This window comes from Cryptotermes secundus, unplaced genomic scaffold, assembly GCF_002891405.2.
Source record: "Cryptotermes secundus unplaced genomic scaffold, Csec_1.0 scaffold391, whole genome shotgun sequence".
Lineage (NCBI taxonomy): Eukaryota > Metazoa > Arthropoda > Insecta > Blattodea > Kalotermitidae > Cryptotermes > Cryptotermes secundus.
The window spans coordinates 2,301,930-2,313,968 of record NW_019737394.1 but is presented as its reverse complement, the minus strand read 5'-3'; the positions used below and the strand labels follow the sequence as shown (position 1 = coordinate 2,313,968).

General features: G+C 38.8%; 1 protein-coding gene across 1 annotated transcript; it reads right to left on the bottom strand.

Annotated features, from left to right (window-relative positions):
- Nucleotides 1-2,554: 2,554 nt before the first annotated feature.
- On the bottom strand, nucleotides 2,555-4,900 carry LOC111870316 (ataxin-7-like protein 3). The gene has a single exon (XM_023862495.2). The coding sequence runs from the start codon at nucleotides 4,325-4,327 to the stop codon at nucleotides 3,278-3,280; it is 1,050 nt and encodes a 349-aa protein (XP_023718263.1). The 5' UTR covers nucleotides 4,328-4,900; the 3' UTR covers nucleotides 2,555-3,277.
- Nucleotides 4,901-12,039: the final 7,139 nt, after the last annotated feature.

Genomic DNA, 12,039 nt, shown 5'->3' with positions numbered 1-12,039 from the left:
GTTAAAATTAAATATTCATAAAACCCACACTCTTCAGTTCACTTTAATGAACCATGAGGATCATGTCCATAATAATATTGATCAAAATTTACTAACTTAGAGTGTATCAAATTTTTAGGCCTAAATATTGATAATAGGCTGTGTTGGAAGAATCATATTGATTACAATCACTTGCACTTGAGACGGAGTTTGTATCATTTATCATATTGATTACCTTGTTACTAAATTGAGTTCGTCTTGCTTTGAGGTTGAGAACTACTGGTGTAGAGAGTATTGTAGATGGGATACAAAAATAAATGCAGTGGGAAAACAAGGATATAATATATTTAAATGGAAAAATAAAGGGATATCAACAGAAACACCTAGAAATTGTTGGACATCAGTTCATTTAGAATTGAAGTCAGAATAGGCAAATAGACATAATCCTCGTTACTGATGATGATAAATGTGTAATATGTTAATATATTTGTTTCTAGGGAAATAAATGTTTAATGTGAAATGTTACTCAGTACATTCTTGAAACCTTTCCCAATCCCATATTGACCCTACTATTTTATTCTTCCCTCCTTCCTCAAGTTTTTACATTATTTTAAGATACACAACATATACTTTGAAAGAGATGTCCCCATGAGATACAAGGGAATACGTGCTAAATGCTAAATCCAAGGAAATAAACTAGAAACATTTCTGAGTATTAGCCTTGTGCAGTTTGACCATGTTCTACATGTAAACTCAAAATTGGATTAGAGTCGAATTATTTACTCGTTTCTTATGCAGACTTTCATATAACCAGACAGCTGCCTGTAGAAACATGATTTATCCTTAACAATTATTTCAACTACCCATTTCACTGGGCAGGTTAGTTCAGTGCTATACTACTATTCAACACGTTTGTAGTTTGCATATTAGCCATCCAAATAGTCCAGACACATTTTCTTGGCTCGTCCTTGCTGCACCTAATAGCAACAGTCACTGAAATACCAAATCAGCTTGTCTCCTAGCATCTGATCGTGTGATTTAATGCCATGGTAACAGTAAAATTAAGTTAGCTTACACACTGTCCATATTTTGTCTGTTATATACAGAATGACCCACCGTACCATCCTGTGTAGGCTCAATGGGCATCAAAACATACTGGATGAGAATCTGCAGTCTAAAATACTGAGTTTAGACAGACAAATTATCACAGTGTCAACAGATGAGATCAAAAACTAGAGAAACTACACCACTTCATTTGTATACTGTATTTAATGGGTACATTCAGTAATGAGAAGACTACAGAGGTATAAACCATGCTTGTTGCTGTTACATACAAAATAATGATAACACCTCTTACATGAATGTGTCTTAATACTCATGAAAATTCAGTTGAAATTAAATTTGAATGTCTGATATATGCACATGTTTGTAATTGTACACAGCAGTAGTGCTTTCTATTCATGGATGAAACATGCCAGTAATTGTATGTGACCTATTCTTTCTCAAAAGATAAACCAAAACTTAGGTAAAAATAAAATAGTTCATCTTTATTCCACCTTCCATCATGCTCTTAAGTTTATATATATATAAACAAAAATAAATATCAGTACAACATACTGTCATACCACCAGAAGAAAAAATATTACTTCATATCATGAAAGGCTGTATATTATGATTTACATTTTTTGCAGCTAATTCCACACACATACTTGTTTAAACTACATAACTTTCACAACTTTTTTATGGCCGTCTCCACAAAATTTGAGGTTCTCACAGCAGTAACTATGAATACCAGGGTCTCCTGGGATGACTTGTTTGTTAGACTGGTACTGACATTTTTGAGGAACCTGCTGCTTCCAGTTTTACCTTGAAGACACATGCAGTAGGTTCCTCCAATTCAATTTATTTTGTTCATCAGATCTACATTTGGCGATGGCACCACCAAATATAGAACAATGCAAGTACCTACCTACCTCGTACCTACACAGCATCACATCCTGGGAGACAGCAATCTTCGCAAGTTATGTTTTTCATTAATGTACAGTAGAACTTGGTTATAACGTCATCAAAGGGACCTAAAAATAGTGTCGTTATAAACGAATGTCATCGTAACCGAAATGGGCACTTCCACAGTAGCCTTATGTTAGTCACGTAAAAATCTACCAAAAACCGAGTTAAAATGTTGCATTTTTTAGTGAAATACGTAGTTAAGTACAGACTAACGTAACATTAACGTGGAATTGCCCAAATGTGTAATATCAAAGACATATTACAGCGCTTTTCACTGACAATACACACCGCACTAATACTGTATATTAAAGGTAGGCCTACTCACCAAATTACAGTAGATTACATCAATTGTTGTGCCTTACTGTACCTAGATACGAGTACAGTAATCAGTTATCTTCATCTGTTTCCTGTTACTTTCCCAATACACACTTTCTAAATTACGTTCAATGTCCATATCAGAGAAATTGAGGAATGAAAATGACGTTACATATGAGGTTGATGCATTTGTGCATGTCGTACTAAGCAAGGTATAAAAACAGTTGCTTTATGAGGAATTAGTTCGTACCATTGAATATTTGACGCAATAGACAAGGTGTCGCAGAAACCGATGTTGCTATAACCAAGTTTTACTGTATATTCTTTGACAGAGTAAGATTTGCAAGATTTCAGGTCCTCACAACGGTTATTATGAAAAATTATATCTTCTTGGGTATAGCACTGTAACACATTAAGTCAACCAATGTTTCAGAGGAACAATATGTTCCTCCAAAATGTCAGCTGACTTTCAATGGACTACAAAGCATTATATCTCAGAAAATTAGAACATAAATTTTAGGTGCATAATATATCATAATTATGACAATAAAACTATCAACATGAGCTCTTCTCAGACTTCTTTAAGACTCCAAGGCTGAGCATGCATCATTAATTAGGAGAGGTTATATTAACCCACTGAGCAAATAGACTTCACAACACTATTCTTAAAGAAAACGAGTTAGCAATTCACTTCAATTTACGAACAATGACCCATCTACATGGCAGAGTAATTACTTTTAGAAAACATACTATTGTAATGATGATTCAACATAAATATTTGAATTCTGTCTCAACATCACTTTATACAGGTCTACATCGAACAATAAGAGACATTCATAAATTTATGTATCTCCTAAAGCATAAATTAAAACAACAGATTATAAACAAATATGACTTTCAGTCTATGGCTGCTGTACTGAAAATTATAACTAAATTGAAACAAATGTGTTTATAAGCCTAAGATGACTTAACATTAATCTCCTTGTGAATGATGATTATTATTTGGAAAGTTTGGTGAGCTTTTGTGGTTCTTAGAAGAGTTTTTGCTTTTGGATTTTGGAAGTTTCTCTCTCTTCTTGGATGATGATGAACTTGTGGAAGCAGAATCAGCTGGTGATGATGTATTTGAATGTTCTTGCTCCCAACTACGACCTAATGATTCTCGCATGCTCTGACCATCACCTTCTTCATACGTGTCCACATCAACCTGTATTATATCAGATGTTGCACTGGCTTCAGATAGCTGAGAGCCAAGGAGTGAAGCCCTCACAGCACGTCGCTGCTCATCTGAATGCTGTGGGCATCTCATGGAGCGTGTACACAGCCTTCTTGTATGTTCAGAGATGACACCACAGATCTGCATTAGAAGACTTTTCTTTTCCTCATATGTCATACCATCATAATTCATGTTCGAAGGGTTTATACTAGATGAGCTGACTTCAGTACTAACATTACTCTCCACAGTCACATCACCATTGCGTACTGTTTTCTGATTCTTTGAGCGTCGTGATCCATTCCGCTCTCGTTTCTTTCGCCGCCGATCTGGAGTTGCAGTCCAGTCTGCATCATCCTCATCATCACTCATCATTCCACTATATGCTACACTTTCCTTGCTGTTGTTTGCAATTCTGCGGCTAGCAATTCTTGAACTGTTTCGCCCCATCCCCATACATTTTGCTAAATGGGGGGCAAAACGAGAAGCAGCTAAGCTATGTTTACATGTAGGACAGTAACAAATGCATTCTTGTGCTTTCTTAATTGGTTGCTGACCAAATATATCTACATCACTACCATCCATTATTTCACAGTTTGTTTTTTCTTCTTGAGCACCATCTTCTAAGTCAAATAAGCCTGCTTTAGCTGCATAATGAACTTCAAAAACAACTCCTAGAATTACATCATCAACAAGTTTTTCAAACACACTGTTTGCTGCCAATATTACATTTTCAGGGTCACTCATGTAAAGTTTAAACTGTCTTATAAGTTCAAGCTCCTTTTCTTCGGTCGTTGCCATTCTACTCATTACTTTATTTCATCCTTCCAAAACAATGCTAACCAAAAACCATGCCCATAAGCCGTTCACTTCTTTTAACTATACAGAAGCACTACCTGCATAATTACAATTCCGTATGTTCAAACATTACAGTAGCATACCTCACCGTCATAACATATACTTCTCGAACACCGCTGGGCGACACACGATACACATATTCACAGAGCCACTCACAACCGCTCTCCACCATAGAATACACAGGATACACAGCATTAGGCGGCATTAGATTTCTTTGACATAGAGAAATAGAGGACGACAGAGAACGCCGATATTAATGGTTTTATTTTCAGAGAGGTCGCTGTAATCAGGGTGTCACATGTTACAGCCAGAGTTGCATAGGCACAACTTGTCGCATGAAAATGCATTCGATGTGCGTTTGTTTCTAGTTGGAAGTGAGTGGTTAGCTTCACGTCCCTGTCGCCATACCCCCAGGGAAAGAGACCCCGGCACGTATTGGATAGGAGGGATAGGAGGCTGGGTGGGCCCCAGAGCCGGTCACGACCATACGCACCGTACGGACATACGGACTGCGATGTATGCTTAGTATTTTCAGATTCACTACTCAAACGGAAGAGACAACTATGTTTAGTAATCTGTGGTACCACAGTGCAAATAAAAAACAATATCATTGAACGTATATTCTTTAGAAAACTAACGCACATTGTGCGTTAGTTAGTATTTTATTCTGTAACGATAACCGTGGTGATCGTGGTTCATTATTCCGAACCTATAAATAAAGTTCTGTCTTCTGGGTTATAACGCCGCTCCAGAGAATAAAGCCCTTCATAGTTACCGATGTGAAGATATTAATTTTTTTTTTTTAATTCGCTTAGTGGGGGATGGAGTCCAACTGGATCCACTCGGCACGGCGGCCACTGATTGACCTATTGTAGCCTGCCCCGGGTGAATATGATGATGGAGAATTTAATGGAGTGAAGATTGGCAAGGAAAATCGAAGTACTCGGAGGAAACCTGCCCTAGCGCCACTTTGTCCACCACAAATTCCACTTGACCAGACCCGGGATCGAACCCGGGCCGCCGCGGTGGGAAGCCAGCGACTAACCGCTTGAGCTATGGCGCGGCCTATAACATGCTAACATAAAAGCGTTTTCCTTGTAAGGTAATTGTATGATTTGATTATCTCTTAAACTGTAACCAAATATTGCAAAAACAGTTCGTCTTGGTAAGTTAACTAAAACGAACAATTATGTCACTGAAAATCGATAAGTAAGGTGCGTCGGGACAGTTGTCATTAGAGTAGTGCACGTGGTTGTCAGAGCTAGATGCTCCAAGGGGAATTTCCTGTTCGTGGGGTAAATTGCATCTCTTTTATAGCGGCTGGATTTATTAGTCACGATTCTGCTGGAGCATGTTCAAAGAACATAAAGTTATGTTCGATAAAATTTGGTTCCTACATTACACCGGCGTTGGCTTGTCTGTCTCTGATATTTTTGTACAATTGCCTACGTCCGTTCGGGTTGGGCTTTTATACAGTTAGATTGATTTTCAAGCATTTGCTGGGACCAAATTCTTCTTATTCATTCCTGATCCTGTCCAGACAGGAGATGGTTATGTTGGGCTGGGATAGGTTAAGGTTTGTGCATCCACCTGCTCATTCTCACACATCCTTCCGGGCAATTGCAAACGAGTGCGAGAATTATATGTTCAAGTTGTTCTGAGATACGTCGAATTCAGTGATGCAACGCAACACAAAGCAATGTGTCACTTTCCTTGTAAATCAAATTTCTGTCTGTCGTGGTCACGGTTACTTTAGAACGCTTGTTCTGGTACACAGAAATTACAAATGTCCGCAGTTTGCTTGGAAAGATTTGCTGGAACAGGGGCCACAAAGACCCTGGTCCGAGTTGCATTTGTGCACTGGATTTGCTCGCAGCAGACTGATTATAAGAGAGCAGAACTCTATGCACCTTTGAAATTGGCGTTTACAATGCATAACTTATGTTTTCTTCTTAATATGTACCTATACTTTTCAGAAGCCAGGAGCCGGAAGAATTGAGTCGGTATAGCGATTGGCTGGACGACCGGATTGCAATTATAGGCAGGGACAAATGATTTTTCTCTAGATCGTTTTTTGGGGCCTACACAGACCACTTTCCAATTGATAATGGATACTTTGGGCTCTTTTCTCCGAGATAGAACTGCTGAGGGAGAAGCTGACTACATACCTCCATCAAGTTCTGATGTCAAGAATGGGAAAGCTATGCCTCCATTCTCCCATATGCTTTCATATGATGGTGTTGAATTGATAAAGTATAGAAACAAGTTTATCGGTACCCATATATAGATTTATAGAGAAGGGAATGTAGTAGATATACTTTCTTTGCCCACACATATCCTTAAGCATTTTTAGTGAACGGTAAGCTATCTCTGCAACAGGCCGCGAAGGCCCATAGGGTTGTATGCATCGAGGCTTCCTCATTTTCTTTAGACAACAGGCTCAAAGATCGCTGTAAGGTTGTCAGCCTTAAGCGCCGGCCGCCTTTTATTATTATTTTTTCAATTTTAAAAATTAGTGCTCCCTATATTAGTGCTCCACTAAATTATATCTGTAATAAATCAATAAGATCAGGAATCTTTCCTAGTCGTTTAAAATATTCTATGGTGAAACCAATATTCAAGAAAGGAGACAGTACAAATATGATTAATTATAGGCCAATTTCATTACTGACCTCATTTTCCAAAGTATTTGAAAAAATCATTTACAATAGACTCATGCAACACATTGAAGCTAATAATATATTAACAAAGGAACAGTTTGGATTCAGATTAGGAGCATCAACAGTAAAAGCATCTTATAGATTGAACGATCTAATACTAAAGGCACTGAATAATAAAATGATGGTTGGAGGTATNATTTACCTAATCCTTCCAGCCACACTATGGCCCTGGTGTCGACTCAGCTTCCAACAGGAATGAGTACCAAGAATAATTTTTTTAGAGTGTGAAAATTCGGCGCAGAAATTGCAGTATATCAAGACAGATACAATATGAGAACAGAGCAGTTTGGATTTCTTTACGTAACGTTCATTCTGGGAAGAAATTATATTTAAAGTGGTCCACAGAGGAAGCCGTTTGATTAGATCAAGAAGTGTGATGTTTTATTTTATTTTATTTTATTCACTTTCGGTCTCACAATATTTAATATATAATATTATATAATTGTATTTATATATATATATACAATATAATTCCAGGATAACTATACAGTTTCTACAATTACAATTCTGTGATATTCTACTTATTTACCCTCCAGTATACCATTCTATATAGTAGATCGTGAATTACATAAGGTACAATCAATCCGAATTTGCCGGTAAGTTGATAAATTGCTGTCTATTTCACCAGTTGGTATACGTAGTTTGCCCCGACTATTAATTCGAATAACAGCCAGTAGATGGAAACAGTAAGTTTGTGACAACTTGGAGACTTGGATGACAGATACAAGATGGCGGTAAGGTGATTTTAATGAGAGTTCAAATGATCCCTGGAACAGACAGGAAATTACGTAAAGATGAGGAACACCTTCAGCTCTAAAGGAATAGGTCATAAGACAAAACGCTTTTATATGTTCACAAACTTCACAAAGAAGAACGAGACAACTGAGACATAAGGTTGTGTTTGAAAGTTTTAAGTAGTGATGCTTAGTATGTCTAAGTAGGTCGAATTTTGGTAACATACGTGCGTATGTCACCAAGTTCACTTTTCCATGAAACTTGTGTGCTTCTACCAGCACACGTAAAAAGTCTGCTATATGCTTAATGAAGCACTATTCCATTACGCCTTATGGCGCTGTGCATTCATAACCCTGGTATTAGATGGAGGTTAGTTGTCAGTTGCACACCTCTGCAACTTTACCCAAAGGAAAAGAGGCATGGTGGACGTCAGAGCTGGCCTGGATGCTGTGAAGAAGAGAAAATATATTACTTCTGAAAATCGAAACCCAAGTCCAACCCATAGTTTGTTCGCAGCAGTGCCAGAGCTCTGGTTTCATAGCGTATTTCCTGGCAGCTTCAGAATATGCAGTGTAATAGTAGCACATGATCTGATATTACATATTTTGAAGCCATCTGTTAATGAATTGGTTCCATGGAGCAGAATCATTTGGTGGAAACTACCAGTTTCACATCTGCTCAAGCAATTCCCCACCCAAATGTCACAGCCAGCTACTGATCTGCCTGTCCCGAGCCAAATTAATCCAGTCCACATCCTCCCACCCTCTTTCATTATGATACATTTTAATAATCTCCATCTACGTCTAGGGGGGTATGTGGTAACGTGGTTGGGGCACCATGCTACAAGCTGGAAGGTCGCAGATTCGAGTCCCAATGAGGTGGCTTTTTTCAATTGACCAAATCCTTCCAGCCACGTTACGGCCCTGGGGTTGACTCAGCCTCTAACAGAAATGAGTACCAGGAATATTCCTGGGAGGTAAATGGCGACTGGCACGTAAGCCTGACAATCTTACCACCATCTGTGAGTCAGTTGTTTAGAGAAAATGTGGGAGCCTCAACGTCTCACGTGGCCCTTCTCGGCCTGTTACAGAGATAGCTTTACTGTCTTCATCTAGATCCTCTAAGCCTCTCGTCAGGTTTATCAGCCAGATTTTAGTGTGCTTTTATGATTCCCCCATAAGTACCACATGTCACTCTGAAATCATTGTCCCGGATTTTATTCATCCTCATACTCGCACCGATTGTTACCAACACTTGGTTCAAGAAGCCAAAGAGAAGACTTTACACATGGAAGGCACGTGGGGATTGGAGGTGGCATCAGCTGGACTACATCATTTTGAAATATAGATTCAGAAACAGTGTGAAGGATGTGAAGACGCTGCCTGGGGCAGATATTGACTCTGACCACAATTTACTGGTTGCCAAGTTTCAAACCAGGTTGAAGAAAATTATAAGATTCCAAAAGCGCAGACCTAGATGGGATTTGGAGAAGTTATATGCTCAAAGACAAAGTGTGCAGGAGACCCTAGAAGAGAAACGCAGTGTAATTTACAGCGAAAGCAGAAATGCTGAAGTGCAGTGGAGCAATATAAAAGAATGCATGTTAGATACTATTAGTGAATTGGTTGGTAAAGTTGAGAAGATAGCAAGAAAACCATGGGTTACACAGAAGATGATGAGTAAAATGGAGGAGCAAAGGAAATGGAAGAATGTAAACAATGAAGAAGGCAGGAGGAAATACAGGAGACTGAGGAATGAATTGAAAAGAACCACGGACAGGGCCAAAAAGGAATATCTTGAGAAGATATGTAATGAGAAATGAGATTATAGGATTTCAAAGGACAGGATGTTATGATTTGATGTACATGAAGACAAAAGAACTAGGATAGAAAGAGAACAGTGGATTCAAAATATTGGCACCGAAGACTCCCAGGAGAATAGAATAGTAGATCAGAGGCAAGTGCTGAAAATTTGGGAAAATTATATTACAGAGCTATATGATCGACCTAATCGGCCAGAAACCTTGGAAGTGGAACCAGAAGAAGAAGGAGATACAGATGAGAAAGGATCATATATTTTACAAAGTGGGGTGGTAAAAGCTATCAAGGACATGAGGAATGGAAAGGCTGCAGGAGATGATGATGTACCTGGAGATATGCTTAAGATACTGGGAGAAGGTGGTTTGAAAACACTGACAAAACTAATGAACACCATATATGAAACTGGGGAGTGGCCCAAGGACTTTACAGAAGTGACAATGATTGCCTTAAAGAAAAAGACAAAAGCTACAAAATGCAGCGACCATCGCACAATAAGCCTTATTGCACATACAGCAAAGATAATAGTAAAGATACTTAAAAGAAGAATTGAATGGAAAATATAGGACATACTTGGAGAGGATCAGTTTGGATTTAGAAGAGGAAAAGGAACCAGGGATGCAATTGGAATGATGAGAATTATAGAAGAACGAACTTTGGAGGTAGATTAAGAACTGTGTGCTTGCTTTATAGACTGGCAGAAGGCATTTGACCGTGTAAATTGCACCAAATTAATGCAGATCCTAAAGGAAACAGGTATCGATTGGTGGCAAAGAAGATTGATTAGTAGATTGTACATGGATCAGAAAGTTAGAGTGCGACTGGACAGAGGGGAGACAAGAAATGTGAAGATTGGAAAAGGAGTTCGACAATGATGCTGTTTATCACCAATTTTGTTCAACTTGTACAGCGAATGTCTTACCAAGGAAGCTCTTAATGGGCTAGAAGACTTCTTATTAGGAGGGCAAATTATTCAAACTGTGAAATATGCAGATGACCTTGTTTTAATGGCTAAGGAAGAAACTGTGCTACAGGGTATGATTGATAGACTAATCAAAATTGGAAGGTGCTTTGGCATGGAAATGAATGTGGGAAAAACAAAAGTAATGAAAATTTCGAGACAACCAACCCCAGTCACAATAAAGATAAACCAAAAACAACTGGAGAATGTGAAATGTTTTAAATATTTGGGTAGCTTGTTAACAGATGATGGAAGGTGTACTTATGAAATAAAATCTAGGATTTCCATGGCAAAAGCTGCATTTAGCAAGAAGAATCTTTCTACCAGCAAATTGGACTTAAATTTGAGAAAGAAACTAGTGAAATGCTACATTTGGAGCATGGCTTTGTATGAGGCTGAAACTTGGACGCTTAGGGCAGTAGGTCAGAAACACCTGGAAAGCTTCGAAATGTGGTGTTGGAGAAGGACACCTAGTGTCAAGGTCAAAAACGGTGGCCTATACCTTCATTCCCCCCATACGTCTTCATATCATGGTACTTAATTAATTAAGAATAGGAACAACTTTATCTTTACTTTCTGCGTGAGAGATTCCAGTTAGCTTCTGAGGGAGAGCTCAGCTCTATGGACTTGGATTGGTTAGGTTAGCGCTACCTCAGTCAATAAAGTGACTACTACGAGCCTGATGAGATTCAATACCCGACAGATGTAAGATTTACGTAAGAGTTAAATGAAGAATAGTTTAGAGCCCCGCAGTCTGAAGAGTCTTCGAGTACCGAAAAGAAAAGTCAATCGCAGATATAACAATGTTCTCGGAAGAAAAAAAAACGTCAGATTGCATCTCATCAGATTGGAATGGCAGGAACAACACACACAGGGACAGCTGCGAGAGTCGGACACAAATTGGGAGGGGCTTCGCTCCTTGCGATGAATCTCTGTGACTCTTGCCACGGAAAGAATATACACGTATGCAGTTCCACATACACGGACATACACTGCACATTTATTTATTCCTTTTGGGAGGGGGGAATATATACGATATATATAGGCCTTGTCTTTGTCATAGCCTAATGCCTCGTGAGTCCGTAATCAAACCCTGGGAGCAGTAGCGTTCCTCTTGGCTTGTGTTCAGATCGAGTATGGAACCCCCTGGGTACCAGAGGCTCTTTACCTGAGTAGCAAATCACCCCAGCGTGAGGCTGAACACCTAATCCATCAGATACGGATACAGAGAACGTGTGAAGCTTACTTCTCACTCTTCTACACATATTATTCACTACCTGGTGTTTAGACAAAATGGCGACTTCACATCATCTGAAGTTAACCGTAACTAACTTCACGGAGCGGAGCCCTTGTTGAGAACAGGACAGTCAAAGAGCCCGTCAAGAAATTGTCCACATTTTGATTTTATCGTTTGAGATAAAATAATATTGT